This window comes from Erythrolamprus reginae, chromosome 2 (genome assembly GCF_031021105.1).
Source record: "Erythrolamprus reginae isolate rEryReg1 chromosome 2, rEryReg1.hap1, whole genome shotgun sequence".
Taxonomy (NCBI): domain Eukaryota; kingdom Metazoa; phylum Chordata; class Lepidosauria; order Squamata; family Dipsadidae; genus Erythrolamprus; species Erythrolamprus reginae.
This window is the reverse complement of record NC_091951.1, coordinates 78,702,018-78,724,505: the sequence shown is the minus strand read 5'-3', so window position 1 is coordinate 78,724,505 and position 22,488 is coordinate 78,702,018. Positions and strand designations below refer to the sequence as shown.

General features: G+C 39.1%; 1 protein-coding gene across 1 annotated transcript; it reads left to right on the top strand.

Annotated features, from left to right (window-relative positions):
• Window positions 1–1,274: 1,274 nt before the first annotated feature.
• On the top strand, window positions 1,275–21,586 carry UQCRC1 (ubiquinol-cytochrome c reductase core protein 1). Its single transcript, XM_070738408.1, has 13 exons — window positions 1,275–1,663; window positions 3,537–3,677; window positions 4,369–4,455; window positions 9,696–9,825; window positions 10,217–10,415; window positions 11,033–11,112; window positions 12,455–12,570; window positions 14,270–14,413; window positions 15,137–15,297; window positions 15,988–16,073; window positions 18,922–19,010; window positions 20,582–20,657; window positions 21,358–21,586. The coding sequence occupies exons 1-13, from the start codon at window positions 1,589–1,591 to the stop codon at window positions 21,420–21,422; spliced, it is 1,449 nt and encodes a 482-aa protein (XP_070594509.1). The 5' UTR covers window positions 1,275–1,588; the 3' UTR covers window positions 21,423–21,586.
• The last annotated feature ends 902 nt before the right edge of the window (window positions 21,587–22,488 follow it).

Here is a 22,488-nt window from a genome sequence, read left to right as displayed (position 1 = left end):
ATTAGTTTCCATCCATTGCTTCTTCTCCTGCCTTCAGGTGCCTTGGAGAATAGGTTAATCCCAGAGGTGGGTTCCTCCCGATTCAAACCCATTCACCTAAACTAGTAGCAACCCGCTGGTGATGTCATGATGTCTTTAGACCAGTGTTTCCCAACCTTGGCAACTTGAAGATATTTGGACTTCAACTCCCAGAATTCCCCAGCCAGCATATTTTTAAAATGTTCAGTGGCAAGAAAAGTAGGATTTCATACTTAGGCAAGAAAAACCAAATGCAAAGGTATAGAATAGGTTTAACAGTAGTACAGGAATTCAGGAGTCCTAGTGGACAACCAAATAAATAGGAGCCAGCCGTATGCTGTAAAAAAAGGAAATGCATTCTTAGGTTGCATCAACAGAGAAATACGATCAAGATCATGTGAAGTAGTAGAACAACCCAGATAATGTAACTCCTATTTCTTTAAATTAAATTAAATTAATTTTATTTGACTTCTATGCCGCCCAATTCCAATGGGACTCAGGGTGGCTTACAACAATAAATAGTACATGCAATAAACAAGTCAAATAATTAGTAATAAGAACAGAAAAACCCATAATAAACCCTAAACTCACATATATAAGGATAGTAGGATGGGAGCAGTATGGACGTGGGGCGTGGGGGTGTACATGGTCCAGGGCAGGCGCAGAGAGAAGCTTCTCCCCAGCAGGCCCGTCAACTTGCATTGTTTAGTCAATGGGACCTGGAGGAGGTTTAGTCAATGGGACCTGATCTGATTGGTATGCATATAAATAACAAGGAAGATTTTTTAAAAAAAATAATAAATAATAATCATGAAAAATATAGTCTGGGCTACCAAGAGTGAGCAATCATGTCTTTCTGACCTTGGGGGGAGTTTTTTGACGGGAATTTTATCTAATTATTGACAACATTGTCAAACTTTTTACTAAGTCTGCACTTCTATTTCTATTAGTTTTTTCTCATCATTCCCATCACCCATTTCCTCCCACTTAGGGCTGTATGACTGCAACTTATTGCTTGTATGACTGTTAACTTGTTGCTTATTTGTACCACATGATTCTTGACAAATCTATATTTTCTTTTATGTACACTGAGAGCATATGCACCAAAGAGAAATTCCTTGTGTGTCCAATCACACCCAAAAGACTCTGGGCGGCTCAATTTATCCTAGATGTTATCAACAGTCATGATTTAACACGGAATCCACTTTGCTTTTCTCATTCAAAATGTCAACTATCTCATTGGATCAGGAGGAGCTATAGAACGATAGAATTATAACCATTCACAGACTTGCGCCTCTACAGTATATATACTGTATACTTAAAATTCTTAGGGGGTTTGATCTCGGTAGTGCCTTGGTAGAATTGCTATCTAGTGTAGATGGAAAAGAAACACAGAGAAATCCAGCTCGAGGAAAACGGGAATCCATCCTCGCAGTCCTTCTTAACACGACAGGCTTCTTCCTCCTCTAAGGGACCGCCTTCCCCCCGCCCCACTTTGGAACTCGCGCTTGCGCCTCCCTGTCATTCAAGCTGGACGCAGGCGCATTTGGTGGCCTTCCTGTAGGGCAAGATGGCGGCGGGGTCGGTGTACCGGGCTCTGGGCTCTGCTGCAAGCCGGTCTCTCCTTCGGGGCTCCTGCGCACCGGTGAGTCCGGTGCCCGGTTGGATCCCTGGCAAAGGGGTGGAGGGGAGGAGGAAGCGAATCAATCGGGGGAGACGGCGGAGTCCGCCCAAGGCTCTGCGTCGCCTCCTTTCACCGTCCGCGAAGGTCACAGCAAGGAAAGGGCGATCCGTGGAAACGCTTCCTCGCGTCCGGTCCGAATAACGGGCGTTCTCGGGGCAAAAGCGAAATAAAATATTGGCAGATATTTACGCCCTTTGAGCCTCGTCCAGATCCATCTTTATCCTTTGGGGCTAGGGGTCTCCAACCTTGGTCACTGGAAGACTTGTGGACTTCAACTCCCAGAATTCCTCAGCCAGCTTTGCTTTGCTGGCTGAGGAATTCTGGGAGTTGAAGTCTACAAGTCTTCCAGTGGCCAAGGTTGGAAAGCCCTGCTTTGGCTGGTAATGCAGCGAGCCTTTTCTTAACGTCTATGGAGACGTTCAGTCATCTCAACTATTCAGGCCGTGGTTGTCCCAAAAATGCATTTGGGACGAGCCTTTCATGCCACGTTTTAAGGTTTTCGTAGACGGAGGAAATCGCGGTAAATATCAATTGCCCCCACCTCCCCTCCGTCCCCCTGTCTAAGGATGAAACATGCCGCCTTCCCTCGCCAGCACGATGGTGGCTTGTTTTGGCAGCTGAAGAGTAGTGGCAGTGCTCAGAGAACATGGCCAAAACCTTGTTTACAAATGTGGAAAGGCTGCTGTTTTCGGCCCACACACCATCTCTTCACCCTTATTGTTCATTTATATTGTAGCATGGGATAGTAATCTGATTGTAAGTTTTTTCACCAATGCCATCACTCTGTTAAACAAGTACTTCGCTCACCACTGTCAAATTATTCACTAAGGCAGCATTACTATTACTCTTAGTTTTTCTCATAAATAAATAAATTAATTAAATCGGTCCCATCATCCATCTCCTCCCACTTGACTGTATTAATTTAATTTAATTAGGTAATTGTATTTCTATGCCACCCAACTCCTGAAGGACTCTGGGAGGCTTACAACAGGACTGTAGGGCTGTAACTTATTGCTTGTATCCTTGTGATTTATGTTAACATTGATTATTTCCTGATTGCTTATTTGTACCTTTTGACAATCATTAAATGTTGTATCTTGTAATTCTTGACAGTCTTTTATATACACTTGAGAGCATATGCATCAATGACAAATTCCTTGTGTGTCCAGTCACACTTGGCCAATAAAGACTCAATTGCTTTGTGATTATTTTATTTGGAAAGTATCAGAGCAATTATATGAAAAATCTGAAATGTAAAAAAATTGTTTTTGTTTATTGGTTATTGACTGTTCGTGTTTTTTGTGACATATTTTTGTTTCACTTTGAAATATATATCTTTGTTTTGAAAGCATTACTTTTAGCAAATATTCTTGTATTAACTTGAATGATTATGTAAATTATTCTGCATTGTAAAGTGAATTTCATTTTGGTTTGCTTCAGGAGGATATGTACTACTTCAGAAGGTTATTTTTCAATTGTTCCTTGTTCATCAGAGATAAATATAAGATTATATTCAAATATTCATTAATTTTCTTTTTGTAGTCATTCTAAATAATTATAACTTTTTAGTATAATTGCAGTTTGTTGGCTAGCTTCTGAAGTCTCATTTTTGCACTATTAATGTTAATGTATTTCTTTTCCATAGACTATGATGCCTAAATTTTTTTAAACCCTTTTTTAGTCTTTATTTGTGTTACATCTTACACATAAGATACTGTAACTGAAAGTATATAATCCCAGAATAAACTATAATTTGTTATAGGTATTCTATAATTTTAATGCACATGTTTGTTCTTTCATATTGTATTGTATTAATTAATACACATTTTTTTAGATATCCTTGCAGGGCTTGGTGAAGAGAGGAAGTACTGCAACTTATGCTCAGGTGCTATCCAATCTTCCTGAAACAGAAGTTACTACTTTAGAGAATGGCATACGAATAGCATCAGAAAAGTCAAATCACCCTACGTGTACAGTAAGTTTTATTTTTTTTAAAAAAAAATGTTGGAATTCCTGTTTTTTCATTGTGTCTATACTCAATTCAAGCTTGATATTTTTAAGGGAAGGAATCTAACAAAATATTTTATTAAAAGGCAGAAGTTTTCTTAAGCTGCAGCTCACTTCATCAGATGCATAGAATGGCTAGACTGATTACATATTCATATTTCCAATAGAAAGTAACTTTTCCTAAAAACTGAAAGTCCTGAAACCAACTTAATGAATAGCAGAGTCCCAAGTCAGTCTTTTATTGCTTCCAAGCTATTGAGATAATAGATATACATCTTATTCCAGAGAGCTCAGATTCCATAGCAGAAAAGCCAAGATAGCAGACAGCAGACCATTTTTAAAATATAGTCACTATTTTAGATTTTTAGTGTTCTCTAAGCTTGGTTATTAATCTGAAGATGGCTATCATTCCTGCTTTTACTTTCTTAATGTCTAACAAGTGAGCATATTCTAGAATTAACACTCAATTCAGATAGAGCAGTTACAGCTGGACTTGCAATTCCATTCAATTTGTATACTTGCCCATCTCGGGGTGTCAAACAAAATAAAAACGAGCAATGGTGCAAAAATTAAAATACATATACAATATCAGATTACTTCCTATAAAGCTGCTCTGATATTTAATATATTTAATCAATTCTTTTTTTAAAAAAAATCAGGTTGGAGTATGGCTTAACCTTGGAAGTCGTTATGAAACTGAGAAGAATAATGGAGTTGGGAACTTTATGGAACACCTGGCATTCAAGGTGAGCTGCAATATGATTGAGTTGTACTGCTTCCCAATTTATTATTTATTTCTTTATTTCTTTATTGGATTTGTATGCTGCCCCTCTCCAAGGACTTGGGGCGGCATACAAATACATGTGTGTGATGTACTACTCTGAATCTAGAGAAACTTTATTTTTTTTAAAAAAAAATGGTTTTTATTAATTATATAAAGTTTTTTTTAAAAGGAGACAAACAGAATAAATGACACATAACAAAACATTAAATGGACATTTCCATAATGTGAATTATATGTGGTACACATCATAAAGGTGCAAAATTAGTATTGTGACTATGAGAGGTTATTTTTATAATACATCAAATTTGTTTATAGTAACGTATAAGTATGTGTTAGTATAATTTACATTTTCACTCTTATTTTTCTTATGTTTAGGTTTCGTACAGTCAAATTTAAACTCCATAGATTTATGATGATACCATCCGAACTTCTTATCAGTACTACCTATATGTCAACTATGTTGTTGACCGCTAATTTGCAGCTTTTAAGATTTGATTCAGGTTATTTCAAGCAGTTTTGGTTTTATTTCTTCTTTGTAACTTTTGGGTAGCCATATGTCGATAGGTTTGCAGTTTCTTTTATCTGTAATATTCAGATTTGTCTTTTTTGGAATATTTCTGAAGAAAAAAAGGAGAGGAAAAAAATTCCAATTTTAGTTAATTTTTATTTGGGATATTTGTAATGACTCAACCATTTATACCATTTATCCCAGGCTGAGTAGAAGTCCAATGTGTCTCTGTCTTGCAATACATAGGTCATTTTGGTTAGTTCTGCACATTCGTGAATTTTATTGATGAGATGTAAGATGGTCGGGGTTATATTTTCCTTCCATTATTGAGCATATAGTATTCTAGCTGCTGTCAAAATGTGCAAAATCAAGTATCTATCTTCTTTTTTAATTTTTTGTTTATATATTGCTAGTAGGAACATTTCAGGTTTTAAATGAATGCTTTGTTTTGTGATTTGTTCTAAGTATAGTTTAATTTTCCTCCAGTATTTGATTGGGCATGTCCACCAACAATGGTGGTACATTCCTTTTTTTTTTTTTACATTTTCAGCAGCTAGGTGAAAAATTGGGGAACATCTTTGCTATACGTGATGGAGGAAGGTGCCAATGATAAAACATCTTATAAAGATTTTCTTTGTATCGGGTTGCCAATGTTAGTCTATAATTTGAGTACCAGAGTTTCTTCCACTCATTTACATTTATGGAGTAACCATAATTAAAAAAACTTTAAAAGGCTTTCCATATTTCAGCAACAGACTTTTAGTCATCATTGTGTCACTTGCCAGTCTAATTTAAATTTATTTAGGGCATTTTTATTCCTAAGAATTTTTGTTGTATGGAGTCTTGGTTCTGTCTGAACTTGGTGGTTTTGTTGTTGACATTTCAATACCAAATTAGGTAACATTGGCTCACTTTTATGCCGTGATACTGTGAAATTTAAATGTATGTCTCTCTAACATGTTGAATTACATTTAAATGAAAAAGATTAAGGAACAAATACCACTACAGGTAAAAGTAAAGATTCCCCTGCACATGTGTGCTAGTCATTTCTGGCTCTAGGGCAGTGCTCATGTCCATTTATAAGCCAAAGAGTATATGGCCGGCATAGAAACATAGAAACATAGAAACATAGAAGTCTGACGGCAGAAAAAGACCCCATGGTCCATCTAGTCTGCCCTTATACTATTTTCTGTATTTTATCTTAGGATGGATATATGTTTATCCCAGGCATGTTTAAATTCAGTTACTGTGGATTTATCTACAACGTCTGCTGGAAGTTTGTTCCAAGGATCTACTACTCTTTCAGTAAAATAATATTTTCTCATGTTGCTTTTGATCTTTCCCCCAACTAACCTCAGATTGTGTCCCCTTGTTCTTGTGTTCACTTTCCTATTAAAAACACTTCCCTCCTGGACCTTATTTAACCCTTTAATATATTTAAATGTTTCGATCATGTCCCCCCTTTTCCTTCTGTCCTCCAGACTATACAGATTGAGTTCATTAAGTCTTTCCTGATACGTTTTATACTTAAGACCTTCCACCATTCTTGTAGCCCGTCTTTGGACCCGTTCAATTTTGTCAATATCTTTTTGTAGGTGAGGTCTCCAGAACTGAACACAGTATTCCAAATGTGGTCTCACCAGCATTCTATATAGCGGGATCATAATCTCCCTCTTCCTGCTTGTTATACCTCTAGCTATGCAGCCCAGCATCCTACTTGCTTTCCCTACTGCCTGACTGCACTGTTCACCCATTTTGAGACTGTCAGAAATCACTACGCCTAAATCCTTTTCTTTTGAAGTATTTCCTAACACAGAACTGCCAATACAATAGTCAGATTGAGGATTCCTTTTCCCCAAGTGCATTATTTTACATTTGGAAACATTAAACTGCAGTTTCCATTGCTTTGACCATTTATCTAGTAAAGCTAAATCATTTACCATATTGCCGACGCCTCCAGGAATATCAACCCTATTGCACACTTTAGAGTCATCGGCAAATAGGCAAACCTTCCCTACCAGACCTTCCCCTATGTCACTCACAAACATATTAAAAAGAATAGGACCCAGAACAGACCCTTGTGGCACACCGCTTGTAACCTGACTCTGCTCAGAATACTCGCCATTCACAACAACCCTCTGGTGTCTATGCTTCAGCCAGCTGCAAATCCATTGAACTATCCAGGGATTAAGTCCAATCTTCACTAATTTATCTATCAGCTCTTTATGTGGAACCGTATCAAAGGCTTTGCTGAAGTCCAGGTAGGCAATATCCACGGCACCACCTTCATCCAACACCTTTGTGACATAGTCAAAGAAATCAATGAGATTAGTCTGACATGATTTGCCTTCAGTAAAGCCATGCTGATTTGGGTCCAATAATTTATTGTTTTTTAGGTGCTGATTTATCCTCTTTTTCAGTAGAGTCTCCATCATTTTAACGACAACTGATGTCAAGCTAACTGGCCTGTAGTTACCAGCTTCTTCTCTACTGCCCTTCTTGTGGATAGGCACAACACTTGCCATTCTCCAATCCTCAGGAACATCTCCTGTTAACAAGGATTGGTTAAACAAATCAGTCAGGGGGGTAGCAATGACAGATCTGAGTTCTTTAAGAACTCTGGGGTGGATGCCATCTGGACCCATTGCCTTATTTATCTTTAATCGTTCAAGTTCTTCTAAGACATCGGCTTCTAAGATCACTGGAGCTGAATCCGTACAGTTGGAGGCAATGCTATATCCCTCTATAGTATTATTTTGTAAGGTGTCTTTTGAGAAAACTGAACAGAAGTAGCTATTGAAATGGTCAGCGATCTCCTTATTCCCATTAATGCATGTATTTTTCCCGGTACTAAGCTTCGTGATGCCGCAGTTTTTCTTCTTCTTATCACTAATATATCTGAAGAAGGTTTTATCCCCCTTCTTTAGAGATTTGGCAATTTCTTCCTCTTTTGAGGCTTCAGCAGCATATATTATCTGTTTCGCCTCCTTCTGTCTCATTTTATACACCTCCCTATCAGCTATACTTCCAGACTCTTTATACCTCCTATAGGCAGCCTTTTTTTCATTGACTATAGTCCTTACATCATTGCTAAACCATAGCGGTTTCTTCTTCCTTTTACCTTTAGTTATTTGTCTTACATACAGTCCAGTGGCTTTTAAGATGGCCTTTTTAAATACAGTCCACTGGGTGCTTGCTCCTGCCATTTTATCCCTCCCCTTTAATTCATTATCTAAATATTCCCCCATTGCATTAAAATTTGTTTTTCTGAAATCCAATACTTTGGTTGCATTATAGGATTGCTCACAATGAGTTTTTACATCAAACCACAAACATAGATGGTCACTGCAACCTAAATTTTCTCCCACCTTGACATCTGAAACCCAATTCCCATTCGTAAAAACTAAATCTAGAATATTCTCCCCTCTAGTTGGTGTCTTAACCAGCTGTGCCAGAGCTGCTCCTGTAAAGGCCTCTACTATATTCTTACTTTTGCATGTAAGGGCACTGGGGATATTCCAGTCAACATCAGGCATGTTGAAATCACCCATAACCACAATATCTCCCTTTACTGCCATTTGGGTAATTTCATCCACCATCTTGTTGTCATATTCCTCAGATTGCCCTGGAGGCCTATAGATCACCCCAATTCTAATGACAGAACCGTCTTTATTTTGCATGCAAATCCAGAATGCTGAAGGTGCACGGAGCACTGTTACCTTCCCACCAAAGTGGTTCCTATTTTTCTACTTGCATTTTTTACGTGCTTTCAAACAGGTAAATTGGCAGAAGCTTGGACAAGTAATGGGAGTTCACCCCGTTACACAACACTAGGAATCTGAACCACTGAACTGGCGACCTTCTGATAGATAACCGGGTCCCTATAACTACTACTATATAGATATATTTATTCAGGCTACCATTTTAAAAAAATATAAAGGAATTAAAACTCTTGTTTCATTTTCAGCTAACAAAAATACATATAAATGATTTTATAGTATTCATCATATGCAAGAACTGAAAGAAAATAGAGATACTGTAAAAGACTACTTAGTACAGATAGTCTCCTGGATTCAACAACTGATTTGAATATATAAAAGATAGTTCTAGCATCCTTTGCCAAGTAGGGTTCATTTTGAGTTTTGGCCCTTCTGACTCCATCTGTGCAAGAATATAAACCTGCCATAGCAAATCAGGACCGCAGAATCATGTTCCTTCACTTCTGCTTCTTAAGAATACAGTAGATGCTTTACAAAAGTTTTCATTTCTTCTTGTTTTCTGCTCAATCTAGCTCTGCCATTTGGGGGTAATACTTATTAGGGATGTCTTCTTGAACTTCCTGGCAAACTCTGTCCACGGAGAGGGGCAGTATATAAGTCCAATTAATAAAATAAATAAACTGATATGCCTCTCCCTCTTTTCTCAGTGAGGAAGCTTATTAGCTTGCTAAGACATCTTATTGGCTGAAAACCAGAATTTTGATTATTTGAATTTGTCTATTAGTATGAACGTAAGACCATCTCACCATATGCTCCCTCAAGGTAGTCTTCATCTAAACCAGCCCTTGCATTCTTACTTAGTTGATGTGGCCATAGACCTTATAGAAAGAAAATCCTTGTGATAATATGAATTTCATGAATATTGAAATTGCAGCAAGCACTAAACACAGCATTGATTGATTGATGTTTTATTAGGGCACAAGTAAATACCCTCATGCCCAATTTGAAAAGGAAGTGGAAAGCATTGGTGCACACCTTGACAGCTACTATTCACGTGAAAAGACAGCTTTTTACATGAAAATTCTACCCAAAGATTTGCCCAAAGGTAATGTAAATTGTCTATGTGAGTTTGACAAAATTACTTTGTTTGCAAGGTTGCTTTCATTGAACAATAGTAGTGATATTATTCTCTTCCATTACTATTGTTATTCTCTTGTATCAATAGTAATAATAACTTATACTTTCTCAACAATTGGCATCTGAAGCAAAGGAGATGGGTGGTTGAAGTTAAAAATAAAAGATTTGCAGAAGAAGTAGACAATTAGTAGGCTAGGAGAGGAATTCATTTATGGGAAGAGTTACAAAAGGATTGACATTGGCTGTGTCATGCATTGCCATAAATGTTCTCTAATTTAGGTGGAGGGTTTTTTCTCAACCCGTAATGTCGTGGTTACTTTTTAATTTAATTTTACTTGATGATTCAATGCCTTTTTTAGCAATAGAGATTCTGGCTGATATAACACAGAATTGCAGCTTGGAAGATTCTCAGATTGAGAAGGAGCGGAATGTCATCCTTCAGGAGATGAAAGAATCCGATTCTTGTCTGTCTACTGTCCTCTTTGATTATCTTCATGCTTCGGCTTATCAAGGCACACCTCTGGCCCAGACAGCTGAAGGGACAACAGCAAATATAAAGTGAGTTGAGCAGAAGTGACATGATTAAGACACACAGAGTTCAGTTAGATAACTGAAATAAAGGATGAGATAAATACGAGTCTTATTTAAGTTGCAGATGTCCAAACAACAATTTGTACAGAAAAATAACAACCATTTATCTTAATTACTACAATATACATTAGGGAAACTGAGTGTTGGGAGTTATAAAGAATCTATACCAGTGATGGTGAACCTATGATACACATGCCCAAGGTGATACACCACTACTTTTTGGATGACCAGCCAACACTTACCAACAACAGAACAATGATTCTCAAAGGAACGTTCGGCTCTCACACAATTTTCTGGGAAGTTCTGGGCCATGGAGCAAATGCATCAATTTCCAAGGCTTGTACCCCTTGGAGAAAAGTGTGAGGTGGCCTTATTGAGTGGCAGCAGTGGCACTAGGAAAACTTGAGATCCAAGAATCAAAAGTTAGGCATATTCTGAATTTTTGACATGCCAGTCCTGAAAGGTTTGCCTTCACTGTTCTAGCAGTATCAACCTGGTGCAATCATTGTGAGACAGGTCTAAAATACACAGTTCTACTTGTTTACTGCTTTTTAAAGTATTAAAGTATTTTTTATTTCTTCTAGGAAATTGACTCGGGCAGATATAACAGAATACATGGGAACTCATATCAAAGCACCTCGCATGGTTCTGGTAGCTGCTGGAGGTTAGTTTAAGCTGGTTTTCTTTTAATCTCACCCCTTACAAATAGGTTCTAATTGTAAAGGTTCCAAGTAATACATCGCATTCAATAAGAACTCCGGGACAGGCATAATTCCTCAAAGAACATTTTTATTAGGATATATCAAATTGGCATGTTCTTGGTAGAAACCCGCCTCTCTTAAGTTCTGGTTTTACATCCAAATTAAAAGTAAAACTTTGTCACTCCCCCCCCCCCCTACAAAAAACTACAAAAAAAAACAACGGCCACCGTTCGGCCAACTTCAGGATTGACGCTAATGTTATAGGAGTGGAATCATGACTATATGATACAACAAAGACCAACATATTTAGGATAGTGAAGCACATCGGGTCAGATCAACCCCTTAAAAGTTTTACTAATGGGAATATACACATTTCTATTATGGCAGAAGCATAGACTAGAAAAGTTGGGGATGGCCACCTCTGCCGGATAGACTATGCTAAGGGGAGCAGCATCTTCTTTTACAAGCGATACCTTTGACTTTTTCACTGTTGTCTCTCTTCTCTGTACCCACCGCTTTGATAATTTCTATCCAAAATGTCTTCATTCTGTGCATGAATCGAAATTTCCCAAAATTTAGTGGTGGTTTGTTCTCCAAGCTTCTTGTTTAGTTTCCAAGCAACCTCGGAGAAAAAACCCACCACCAATATCCCCCACCATTTCTAATAAAACCAAGGGCCCAGTTTTGAGAGCCCAGAGTTCACCTTGAGAAACAATGCAGAAATAATTATAGAAAACATGTTAAGCCCAAGAAACAGAAGTAATGCGAAAGAAGCTCGGACTGGATGTACTGTAAGAAAATACACACTTTTAAGATTCTGCTACTACTGCCTGTAGCCATAATCTAACTTGTAGAGTCCGTTAAAGTGCTGTCATCCCGAGAGATTTCACTGGGTATTTATTTATTATTTATTTATTTATTCAATTTTCATGCCGCCCTTCTCCTTAGACTCAGGGCAGCTTACAACATGTTAGCAATGGCACTTTTTAACAGAGCCAGCTTATTGCCCCCACAATCCGGGTCCTCATTTTACCCACCTCGGAAGAATGGAAGGCTGAGTCAACCTTGAACCGGTGATGAGATTTGAACCGCTGACCTACAGATCTACAGTCAGCTTCAGTGGCCTGCAGTACTGCACTCTACCTGCTGCGCCACCCCAGCTCTTTTAGAAAAAAGTCACAAATGGGAATGTTTTAATTTTATATCAATTTGGAGAAGAGTTTTGCAGCTGTTTAGCAAAGGTTTCTCTTTTAACAGCCCCTGTTGGAAGAAACAATATTCATATCGCCTTGTTTTTTTTAATAGATGTTGGTCACAATGAACTGGTGGATCTTGCCCAGCAGCATTTTGGCAATGTTCCTTTTAATTACAAAGCTGACACCATACCTATTTTGCCCCAAAGTCGTTTCAGCGGGAGTCAGGTAAGAGTTTCCATGGCCTGTCATAAAGTAAAATGTACATGGAAATAATGCAATATTTATATCAAAGACAAATTCCTTGTGTGTCCAATCACGCTTGGCTAATAAAGAATTATATTCTATATACATTCTACTTAGATAATTTATTATTATAGTGACCTCTTGAATATGAGTATGCCGCTGATGCCCAGGTGTACATCTCCACCCTGGGCTGACCAAGCAATGCCACTGAGATGATCTCCTAGTGCCCGGAGGCTGTGAGGGTCTGAATGGGGAGAATGGTTTGCTGTGGATTTTAATGATTTCCTGCTCTGGATATTTTCTATCTTTAATTATGCCTGGATTGACAGATCTTGTATGATGAGACTGTGATAGTCACTACTGTATCCCTTGCCCATGGTGACAATTGCTTTAGTCATCACCCATTTTGATTAATGTAATGCCCTCTTTATGAGACTGCCCAGAATGCAGTGGCAAAGAAAGTAGTGATGCTTATGACCTATAGGGTTATCATCTATAACAGCCCCGGGCCATAACCCACTACCAGGCTTTGAGTCCTTTGGAACCAGGCCATGCAAGTGCTGGGTCAACGCACACGTATGCACAGCTGTGGGTGCTCCATTTGCACAGGCGGTGGGCACATGTGCCCATTGCTTGCATAGAACCACCCACTCTCTCTCCCCTCACTCTGGTCTGCAAAGCCAGAAAGTTTGGGGAAATCTGATCTATAAAGCTCTACATGGCATAGATTAGATTAGATTAGATTTATTGGATTTATATGCCGCCCCTCTCCGAAAACTCGGGGCAGCTCACAACAATAATAAAAAACAGTACACAATAACAAATCCAATGCCCACCAATCTAATTACAATTTAAAATTAGTAATTTCATAAAACAATCCCAATATATATAAAAAACAGGCACACAGTCAATCACAGTCAATGTGATAAGATATTACTGTGTGATAAGTATTGGTCCATGTATTATATTATGGTATTGTATGAAACTTGTATGAAACTGTGTGTAATATTAATGGTTAGTTGCTGTATGTTTAGAACTGTATATGATTGCTTGATTTGGATATGTATGTAGCTAACTGTCTACTGGTTAAATTATTGTATACATTGTAAATATTATTTTTTTACTGATTAGTCTGTGTTATTGGCTGAACAACCACCACTACCACATATACTCTGTTTCAAGTTCGGTATTCTAACATTGGGTACAAGCCCAGTGTGGAATGCTAAAAAATGTGTATCTGGCCTTGACTATTTTTCTCTCAAAGTATAACTATATTTAGCAACTCAGCACTTCCATGCGAAGTATCTATTTATTTTACATCTGCGGAGAGGGGCGGCATACAAACCTAATAAATAAATAAATAAATAAATTTAATGTTAAAGCAGGTTAAGGTATTAATATTGATCTTATTTTTATGTTCACTTCTTCGCATAAATTCCTTACCTATTTTTCTTGGCTATCACCGCAATAAGAAGTCTGGATGTTCACGTTTATCACAGCCACTTTTGAGTTCTGAATACAGGATTTATCTTTTTTTAAAAAAAAAATGAAATGAAAGTATTTTAAAAGTAAAACATGAATTCCCGGTTTTGCTTTGAGAGATAAAAGAGGAAATTTTATATTTTTGCAAAAAGTATGACTGGGATTTTTATTCTCTTTTCTTGCTTCACACCCTTTTTAGGTCACAGTCAGAGATGATGAATTACCTTTGGCTCATGTTGCTTTTGCAGTGGAGGGGCCTGGCTGGGATAGCCCAGACCACCTTGTCCTTATGTTAATTAATTCAATCATAGGACGCTACGACCTTACCTTTGGTGGAAGTAAGGTAAGGTACTGTGATTGGCATGTCTGTTTTGAGTAATTATCACATCAATTTGTTGATACATAGATTTTCTCCATGACAATCTGTCCCTAATCTGGTCCTTCAACTCTTCTGTAGTGCACCTATCTCCATTGTAACTAAATCCATCCATCTTGCTGTGGGTTATCCTCCACTTCTCTCATCTACCACCTTTCCCTGCATTGGAGCCTTTTCCGGGTTTTTGCCTAATGATATTTTGTGCCTTGAGTGAGAACTATGAGTTAATTTGTATGACGATCCATTTCTTGACCATGCCTGAAATTTTCAGGAATCTTTGCCAACATGGAGAATTCCTTGTTCGAATCTCCCACAAGCCAGTCTGTTCCAGAACACTTGGTTATCTACTGCTGACTTAATTTCCTTTGTGTTACAGATGAATGGGCACAGCTAATATTTTGGCTTAAGTAAAGTCCCTTTTTGCAGTCAGTTTATTTTTTTCTAGGAATTCGATTTTGTTGGACAGGTGCTGGTTTGTATTATGGTATCTAAATTCTGTGGCAAGGATTTTTTCATGTCAAGTTTAAGGAATTTTTTAATGACTTTGTTAGGCTTTGTTGTTTGTCTGGCTTAAGTGATTAATGTACTGAGTAATAGCTATTTCAAGGTTAATGACTGTGAATGAATACTTTGTTGGTAATGAGTTATGGCTGCATTTTTGCATAGTAAATTGTAACTGTCTGTTTATAGAACCTGTATAGCGAAATGGCTGCTGATTTTGCTGAGAATAACCTCTGTCAAAGTTTCCAGCCCTTCAATATTTGCTACTCTGATACGGGACTTTTTGGTTTTTATTTTGTCACTGGTCGTTTCAATATTCTACATTCAAGTGATTGGGGGAGATTCGAATGGTAAGGATGGTTTCATTTCTATTTTGTTATTTTTATTTTGTAAGAAAACAGTGCTATATGGGGCTGCACATTGATTTCAGGAAATAGCTCTCCAAGGATTAATGAAAAAAATATTTGCAAATGGGAAAATAAAATAGAAGCAAAATAATCTCAAAACCTGTTCTGAAAGTTTCTAGCGTGAGATAGTGTGTTGCAGCTTCTACATTCGAATCTAATTTTATTTATTATGCCTCTACAGAGTTTTCATTTAAATATTAGCTCAAGTGTATATACTCTTTCTGTTTCATCTGTCCATATGTTTGTACTGTGGTGATCTTCTTTCTTCAGCTTTTATGTAAAACAGGTGTCAAACTCAACTGTGGGGTGCTTAAATCTAGCCCACAGGGCCAAACAGGAAATAGCAAAGACTTACGGTGCCTCTCAGCCAAAACAGGGCATGAGGGGCTGCTGGTCAATTTTGACCAGTAGGGTGCTGCAGGATGTGTCCGTCTTATCATCCCCCCCGCCCCGAGGAGAAGTACAATGCTTTCCAACCCTCGATGAAATCCAGTTTGACACTCCTGATATAGAATAACAAACCTGATTTCCTTGCTATCAGCAAGCATGGGTTTTCTAAAATGGAAAGGAATTGTCATTTAAAGATGTATTACATTTGATTAATATCTTTCTTCAACTCTGCTGCTTGTATAGGATGCGCATTTGCACTGATTTGCACGAACATGACTTGGAGAGAGGCAAAAAAGTTCTTCGAAGGAACTTGGTGGCCCAACTAGATGGTATGTCTCCTAATGCAGTTTCAGTTTTAGCATCTCCTGAGCAGGATTTTCTTTCTTGTGAAAAGTGTAATGAATGTAACATTTTTCCTGAATTCCCCTTTTATTTGAAATGTTTGTTAGTCTTTCCTCTGTGCCATCCACTGTAAAGAATTATTATTATTTATTTTTTTAATTCAATTTCTAGGCCGCCCTTCTCCTGAGACTCAGGGCGGCTTACAACATATTAATACATAGCAGTGGAAGAAATGGAAATTAAATAAAACAACACTATAAAACATCACTATAAAAAAAATCCTCTTAACTTAAAACATCTCACAGCCATCCCATCTCATACAACTCTGTCATATCTCCAACAGTCAGACCATAATAGGGGCTGAAAACCTATCTTATTAGCTCTAAGAAATCAGGAAATTTATCCCCAAAAAAAGCCAGTACTTTATTTACTTTAAATAAAGTAGTCTATTTTTATAGGTGTCTATGCTATTGCAAATTTGTTTAGAACAATTGCTCAGTTACTTCTGGAATGGATATAACCCAATACAGTCTTCAGTTACACATAATTAAAACTAAACTTCCAAAAATCATAAGTTCTTAGCCTTCTTAAATCATTTACAGAACAGGACACTAGAAATTATTCCTGCATCAATCTATAATTCTGTAGTTGGGTAATAATTTCATAAAAGATCAACTACTATCACATAGAATAGTACAGTGATCCCTCGAGTTTCGCGATCTCGAGTTTCGCGAAACGCCATATCGCGAGTTTTCAACCCGGAAGTAAACTCCACCATCTGCGCATGCGTGATGGTGGAGTTTCCCCGCCGGGCAGAGGCTTCCCTGGGTCTTCCCCCTCTTGCCCTGGTAAGACAGCATCGGCGCGAGCAACGGCGTGGGCGGGCGGGCGGCACGCGCGCGGGAAACCCCACCTCCGCCTCCCAGCTGGGAAGCGGAGCCAGCAACAGCGTGGGCGGGCGGGCGGTGCGCGCGAGCCTGGGGACACCCTAACTCTGCTTCCCAGCGCGCGCGCGTTGCTGGGGAAAGCGCGCGCGCTTGGGGACTCCCTAGGTCCGCTCCCCAGCTGGGGAGGGAGTCCCCACCGCGCGCGCGTTGCTGGGGAATGCGCGCGCGCTTGGGGACTCCCTAGGTCCGCTCCCCAGCTGGGGAGGGAGTCCCCACCCCGCGCGCGTTGCTGCGGAATGCGCGCGCGCTTGGGGACTCCCTAGGTCCGCTCCCCAGCTGGGGAGGGAGTCCCCACCCCGCGCGCGTTGCTGCGGAATGCGCGCGCGCTTGGGGACTCCCTAGGTCCGCTCCCCAGCTGGGGAGGGAGTCCCCACCCCGCGCGCGTTGCTGGGGAATGCGCGCGCGCTTGGGGACTCCCTAGGTCCGCTCCCCAGCTGGGGAGGGAGTCCCCACCCCGCGCGCGTTGCTGCGGAATGCGCGCGCGCTTGGGGACTCCCTAGGTCCGCTCCCCAGCTGGGGAGGGAGTCCCCACCCCCGCGCGCGTTGCTGCGGAATGCGCGCGCGCTTGGGGACTCCCTAGGTCCGCTCCCCAGCTGGGGAGGGAGTCCCCACCCCGCGCGCGTTGCTGCGGAATGCGCGCGCGCTTGGGGACTCCCTAGGTCCGCTCCCCAGCTGGGGAGGGAGTCCCCACCCCGCGCGCGTTGCTGGGGAAAGCGCGCGCGCTTGGGGACTCCCTAGGTCCGCTCCCCAGCTGGGGAGCGGACCTAGGGAGTCCCCAAGCGCGCGCGCTTTCCCCAGCAACGCGCCACCCCAGGCGCGAGCAACGGGGTGGGCGGGCGAAGGGCGGCCGGCAGTGGAAGCAAAAACACCATCTGCGCACGCGCAGATGGTGTTTTTACTTCCGCACCGCTACTTCGCGAAAAATCGATCTTCGCGAGGGGTCCTGGAACGGAACCCTCGCGATGATCGAGGGATCACTGTATTAGAATTCATGAAAATGTAGGAGTACGTACACAAGCTTTGGATTGCATATTTATCAAGCAAATTGTTACAAAATTAGGAAAAAAACAAGGAAGTCTAAGATTACTATTTTAGTAATAAAATTAAATCTCCAAACGGAAAATTTAGTAACAATAATATTAACCACAACTATATTATTGTTGTTATTCTTAGCCTGAGATGCTGCCAGCAGTCTGTATTATCAGAGCCAATCAGTCATATTTGTGATACATTTTTAATTATTCAGTTGATGAGTTTCATGTTTAATGAATAAAAGTTTATAATAATTTGTTAACATCAGACATCATTGGTGCTGGATTATCTGTAGTATTTGCTGCAAGTTGAAGAAATAATTTTAAAGTTTGACCCTCTCTATTAAGCAATGCGCTGTAGACCAATTTGATTTAGTTAACTGTTTATTTACACAGTTTCTGCATTTGATACTATAGCAGAAAGTTACTATGAAAAGTGTTACATTGTTACTTCTCTCTGCATTTTGCCATGAACGCAGTGCATTTTTAGACTTGGAAGCAACCACTGTCTTTATCCTTCCATGCTAGGTGTAGCCTGATACTAATGATATCTACTACTAAAAATATCCAGTCCACAGTTTCTGTTTTGAGACTAGCTTTTAAAGACAGGTGGTTGACTCAAACATCTGGCCCAAACATCAGCTCTTCCTCATCTTCTGCTTTTTTTGGTAATATCATTGATGATGAACTTCAAAGCTTTCACACTAATAATGTCCTATATGAAAGAAATACCTGACTACAAGGATTTTTGAATGGTATTCATTAGCAATATATAATTGTTTGTGCATTGTGGAATCTGCTTCACTTCTTGAAAAGATACTGAATAACTCCATTAACAATCCACTATTATTTTTCAGGTACAACTCCAATGTGTGAGAACATTGCCACCCAGCTGCTGAGCTATGGTCGTCGGATACCTTTAGCAGAATGGGATGCCAGAATTTCTGTAAGTATTATCGTTTCGTTTGATGAAAGAGAAAGCTTAATTTCATTAATCTCGCCTTTCTGTATAGTTGAAACAGTCGTTATTTGCATTACAGTGTTCCCTCAATTTTCGCGGGGGATGCGTTCCGAGACCGCCCGCGAAAGTCGAATTTCCGCGAAGTAGAGATGCAGAAGTAAACACACTATTTTTGGATATGAACAGTATCACAAACCTTCCCTTAACACTTTAAACCCCTAAATTGCAATTTCCCATTCCCTTAGCAACCATTTAGATTATTACTCACCATGTTTATTTATTAAAGTTTATTAAAAAAATATTTATTAAAGGTGGATGAAAATTTGGCTATGACGTCATCGGGAAGGAAAAACTAGTATAGAGGAAAAAACCGCAAAGTATTTTTTAATTAATATTTTTGAAAAACCGTGGTATAGACGTTTCGCGAAGTTTGAACCCGTGAAAATCGAGGGAACACTGTACTTTGCATTAATGGCGAATATAGAAACATAGAAGACGGACGGCAGAAAAAGACCTCATGGTCCATCTAGTCTGCAGCTTGGGTGTAGGATGAGTATGAAGGTCTGTTCTCTGAGCTTGTGGGTTGGTTTCCAAATGTTTCTTAACCAGGCCAGGTAACATCTTCAGCAGAGTTTAAGGGATGCCAGTGTTCTTCTGTTTATAAGAGCTTCAGGTGTGGATATGTCAAGCGAGGGTCTTGTGATGGATCAGCTATGAGACCAGCCAGTCTTGTGATGGGTGTAATAAGGAGATTACATCAGGTCAGGGTCATTGGGGGCTGAACTCGGGGGGGGGGGGGGGGTTGTATATTTTATGTTTGGTATGTATGTGTTGTATGGTTTTTAACAGTTGGGGTTTTTTATATAATTTTTATTATTAGATTTGTTCTATTGTTATACTGTTTTTATTACTGTTGTGAGCCGCCCCGAGTCTTCGGAGAGGGGCGGCATACAAATCTAATAAATTATTATTATTATTATTATTATTATTATTATTATTATTATTATTATTATTATTTGGATTCTGAGGAGTTCATGGACTGGTTGTAGGTCAAGGCCAATTGATGGAATTGCTTGTGGAGTGCTAGACTTTGATGAATTCAGGAGCATGGTAGCATGGCTGATTATTTTTGTGTTGTTCCAGTCCAACTGGTGCTGTTTAGCATTTGCATTACTATTTGATAAATGCTAAGACATGGCATTATACTCAGTACTGCAATATCAAGCGTGGTATGTCAGTTTTCTGCAATTATAGAACCTATCTTGCAACATGCAAAAATCCTTAGGAAATTTAAGGTCTTTCTCATGAAGTTCAAGGACTTCTAATTTGTGGGGTGCTGGATACTGATTCAGGTAATCACTGAAGGAGGTAATCTATGAACGTATTGTATATTTTTGAAGAGAATATTGTATTCTCAGAGCACACTCAAGTAGATGAGAGCAATGTCAATTTGAGTTTTGCTAATGACATACAGGTTTTTTGGTAGTTAGTATATATCATTAGCAAATTATCTGATTTTCTCCTGGAAGTATATCTAATTTTTTTCTGTCTTCTAGGAAATAAATACCAAAATGGTTCAGGATGTCTGCAGTAAATACGTGTATGACACATGTCCAGTTGTTGCAGGAGTTGGTAAGTTGGTGGGCTTTGAATTGTGATTGCTAAAGGAGGAGGAAACAATCTGTTGTCTGCTTTGGTATGTTTAAAATGCTTCAGATAAACTTTGCGAAATCATGTTCTGGTTATTTATGATAAAACTGAATTGAGTATAATCTCAGATCTGCATGTCACCCTTCTTACAATCTCATTCTAAGAGAGCTATAATGAAATTGGACTCTTAAAGAATGTTTGTGAAAATGTTATTTCTGAGATCAAATTTGTCCCATGACATGAATTATTGGCTTGTAGTTGTACCTTTCAGTGTTTACTTGTAAGCTCAGAAAAGCTTTCTCTTGAAACCTGCCTGAACAGGTAGGTGACAGAACCGCTGGTGATTTCCCCCATTATCCAGTGCAATTGTTAAGGTTCTGTCTGAAGCTTTAAACCAAAGCTCTTTGAGGGCAGTTTCCAGAGAAATAGGAAATAAACTCCTCCCACCCACCCCAAAAAAGCCAACTTCTTCCAAATGTCTGACTTAAATGTTGATGTATTATTGAGTCCAATTTATATTCAGAGGGCTTAGGCTACTGGGAAATCTTGAGCAGAGACTGTGTTGTTACATCTGATCTGCAATTGTTTGTAGATAAAACTTCTATCTAGCTCTTCTTTTCAAGCTTATTAAGTGATGCAAAGGTTTCATTACAATCTCTCAAAAAAATTGGTTATTTTTCAGGACCTGTTGAGCAACTTCTAGATTACAACTACAGCCGCACTTGGACCTATTTGAACCGTTTCTAGGCAGTCCAATGCAAGATGGAAAGCCTCTGGCTCATCTGGATTCTCTTGTGGTCTTTTAGTGTCCCAGTGGCAAAATGGAGCTCCTACATTCTGTATAAAAATGCTTTATAACTATGTAAATGATATCAGAGAGAGAGAGCAAAATAAATTTAAATGAGTTGGTATCCAGTATTTATATTAATGAGGGAATAAAAGTGAATTTTGGGGGAATCAAGGAATTAATGCTTGCAACTTGTTTGTATAGCTGCTTGGCACAGATGTTGAGTTCTTCAATAGAGATCTGCATATTTAGCTTGATCTCCCACTAACCCTAATTTAAATAGAAATATAAAAGGAGTTTTACACTACTAGAGATGTCTCTCAATTTTGCATTGGTAAATAACACCTGTTTCATTGAGCCGCTTCATTCAGATTAGTCATCTTGTCTGCCTCTAGAACTCCATTGCATTAACTTTAAGACCACATAATACTAAGCTGATGTTTCTAATGGAGAATACTTTTTAAAAACATATATAATGTAATTTCTTGACTTAGAACCACAATTAAGCTTGGTAGTATGGTCATACATTGTGACGGTCCTAAAGTGAGTCAATATTTGAGTGATCCAGTTCTACTTTGGTTATGGTTAAGTTAACACCATTGTCATTAATCAAGCACGTTATTGGCTGGCTTTTGCCAGAAACTGTAAGCAAACACCAGATATTTTTTGGGGTGGGTGGGTGGGTGTCTTTATGCGACTGTAGGATGCTGCAAATGGCCATAAATATGGCCTGACTGTCAAGCACTGAAATGCAATCATGTGACCATGGGGGCGCAGCTGTTGGAATGCCAGGAAATCTATAGATAGAGACAGACAGACAGACAGACAGACAGACAGACAGACAGATAGATAAGATAGATTAGATGGATAGATGGATAGATGGATAGATAGATAGATAGATAGATAGATAGATAGATAGATAGATAGATAGATAGATAGATAGATAGATAGATAGATAGATAGATAGATAGATAGATAGATAGAGATATGGCCAGACGACCCACAGCTATATGCTCCTCTACTTTC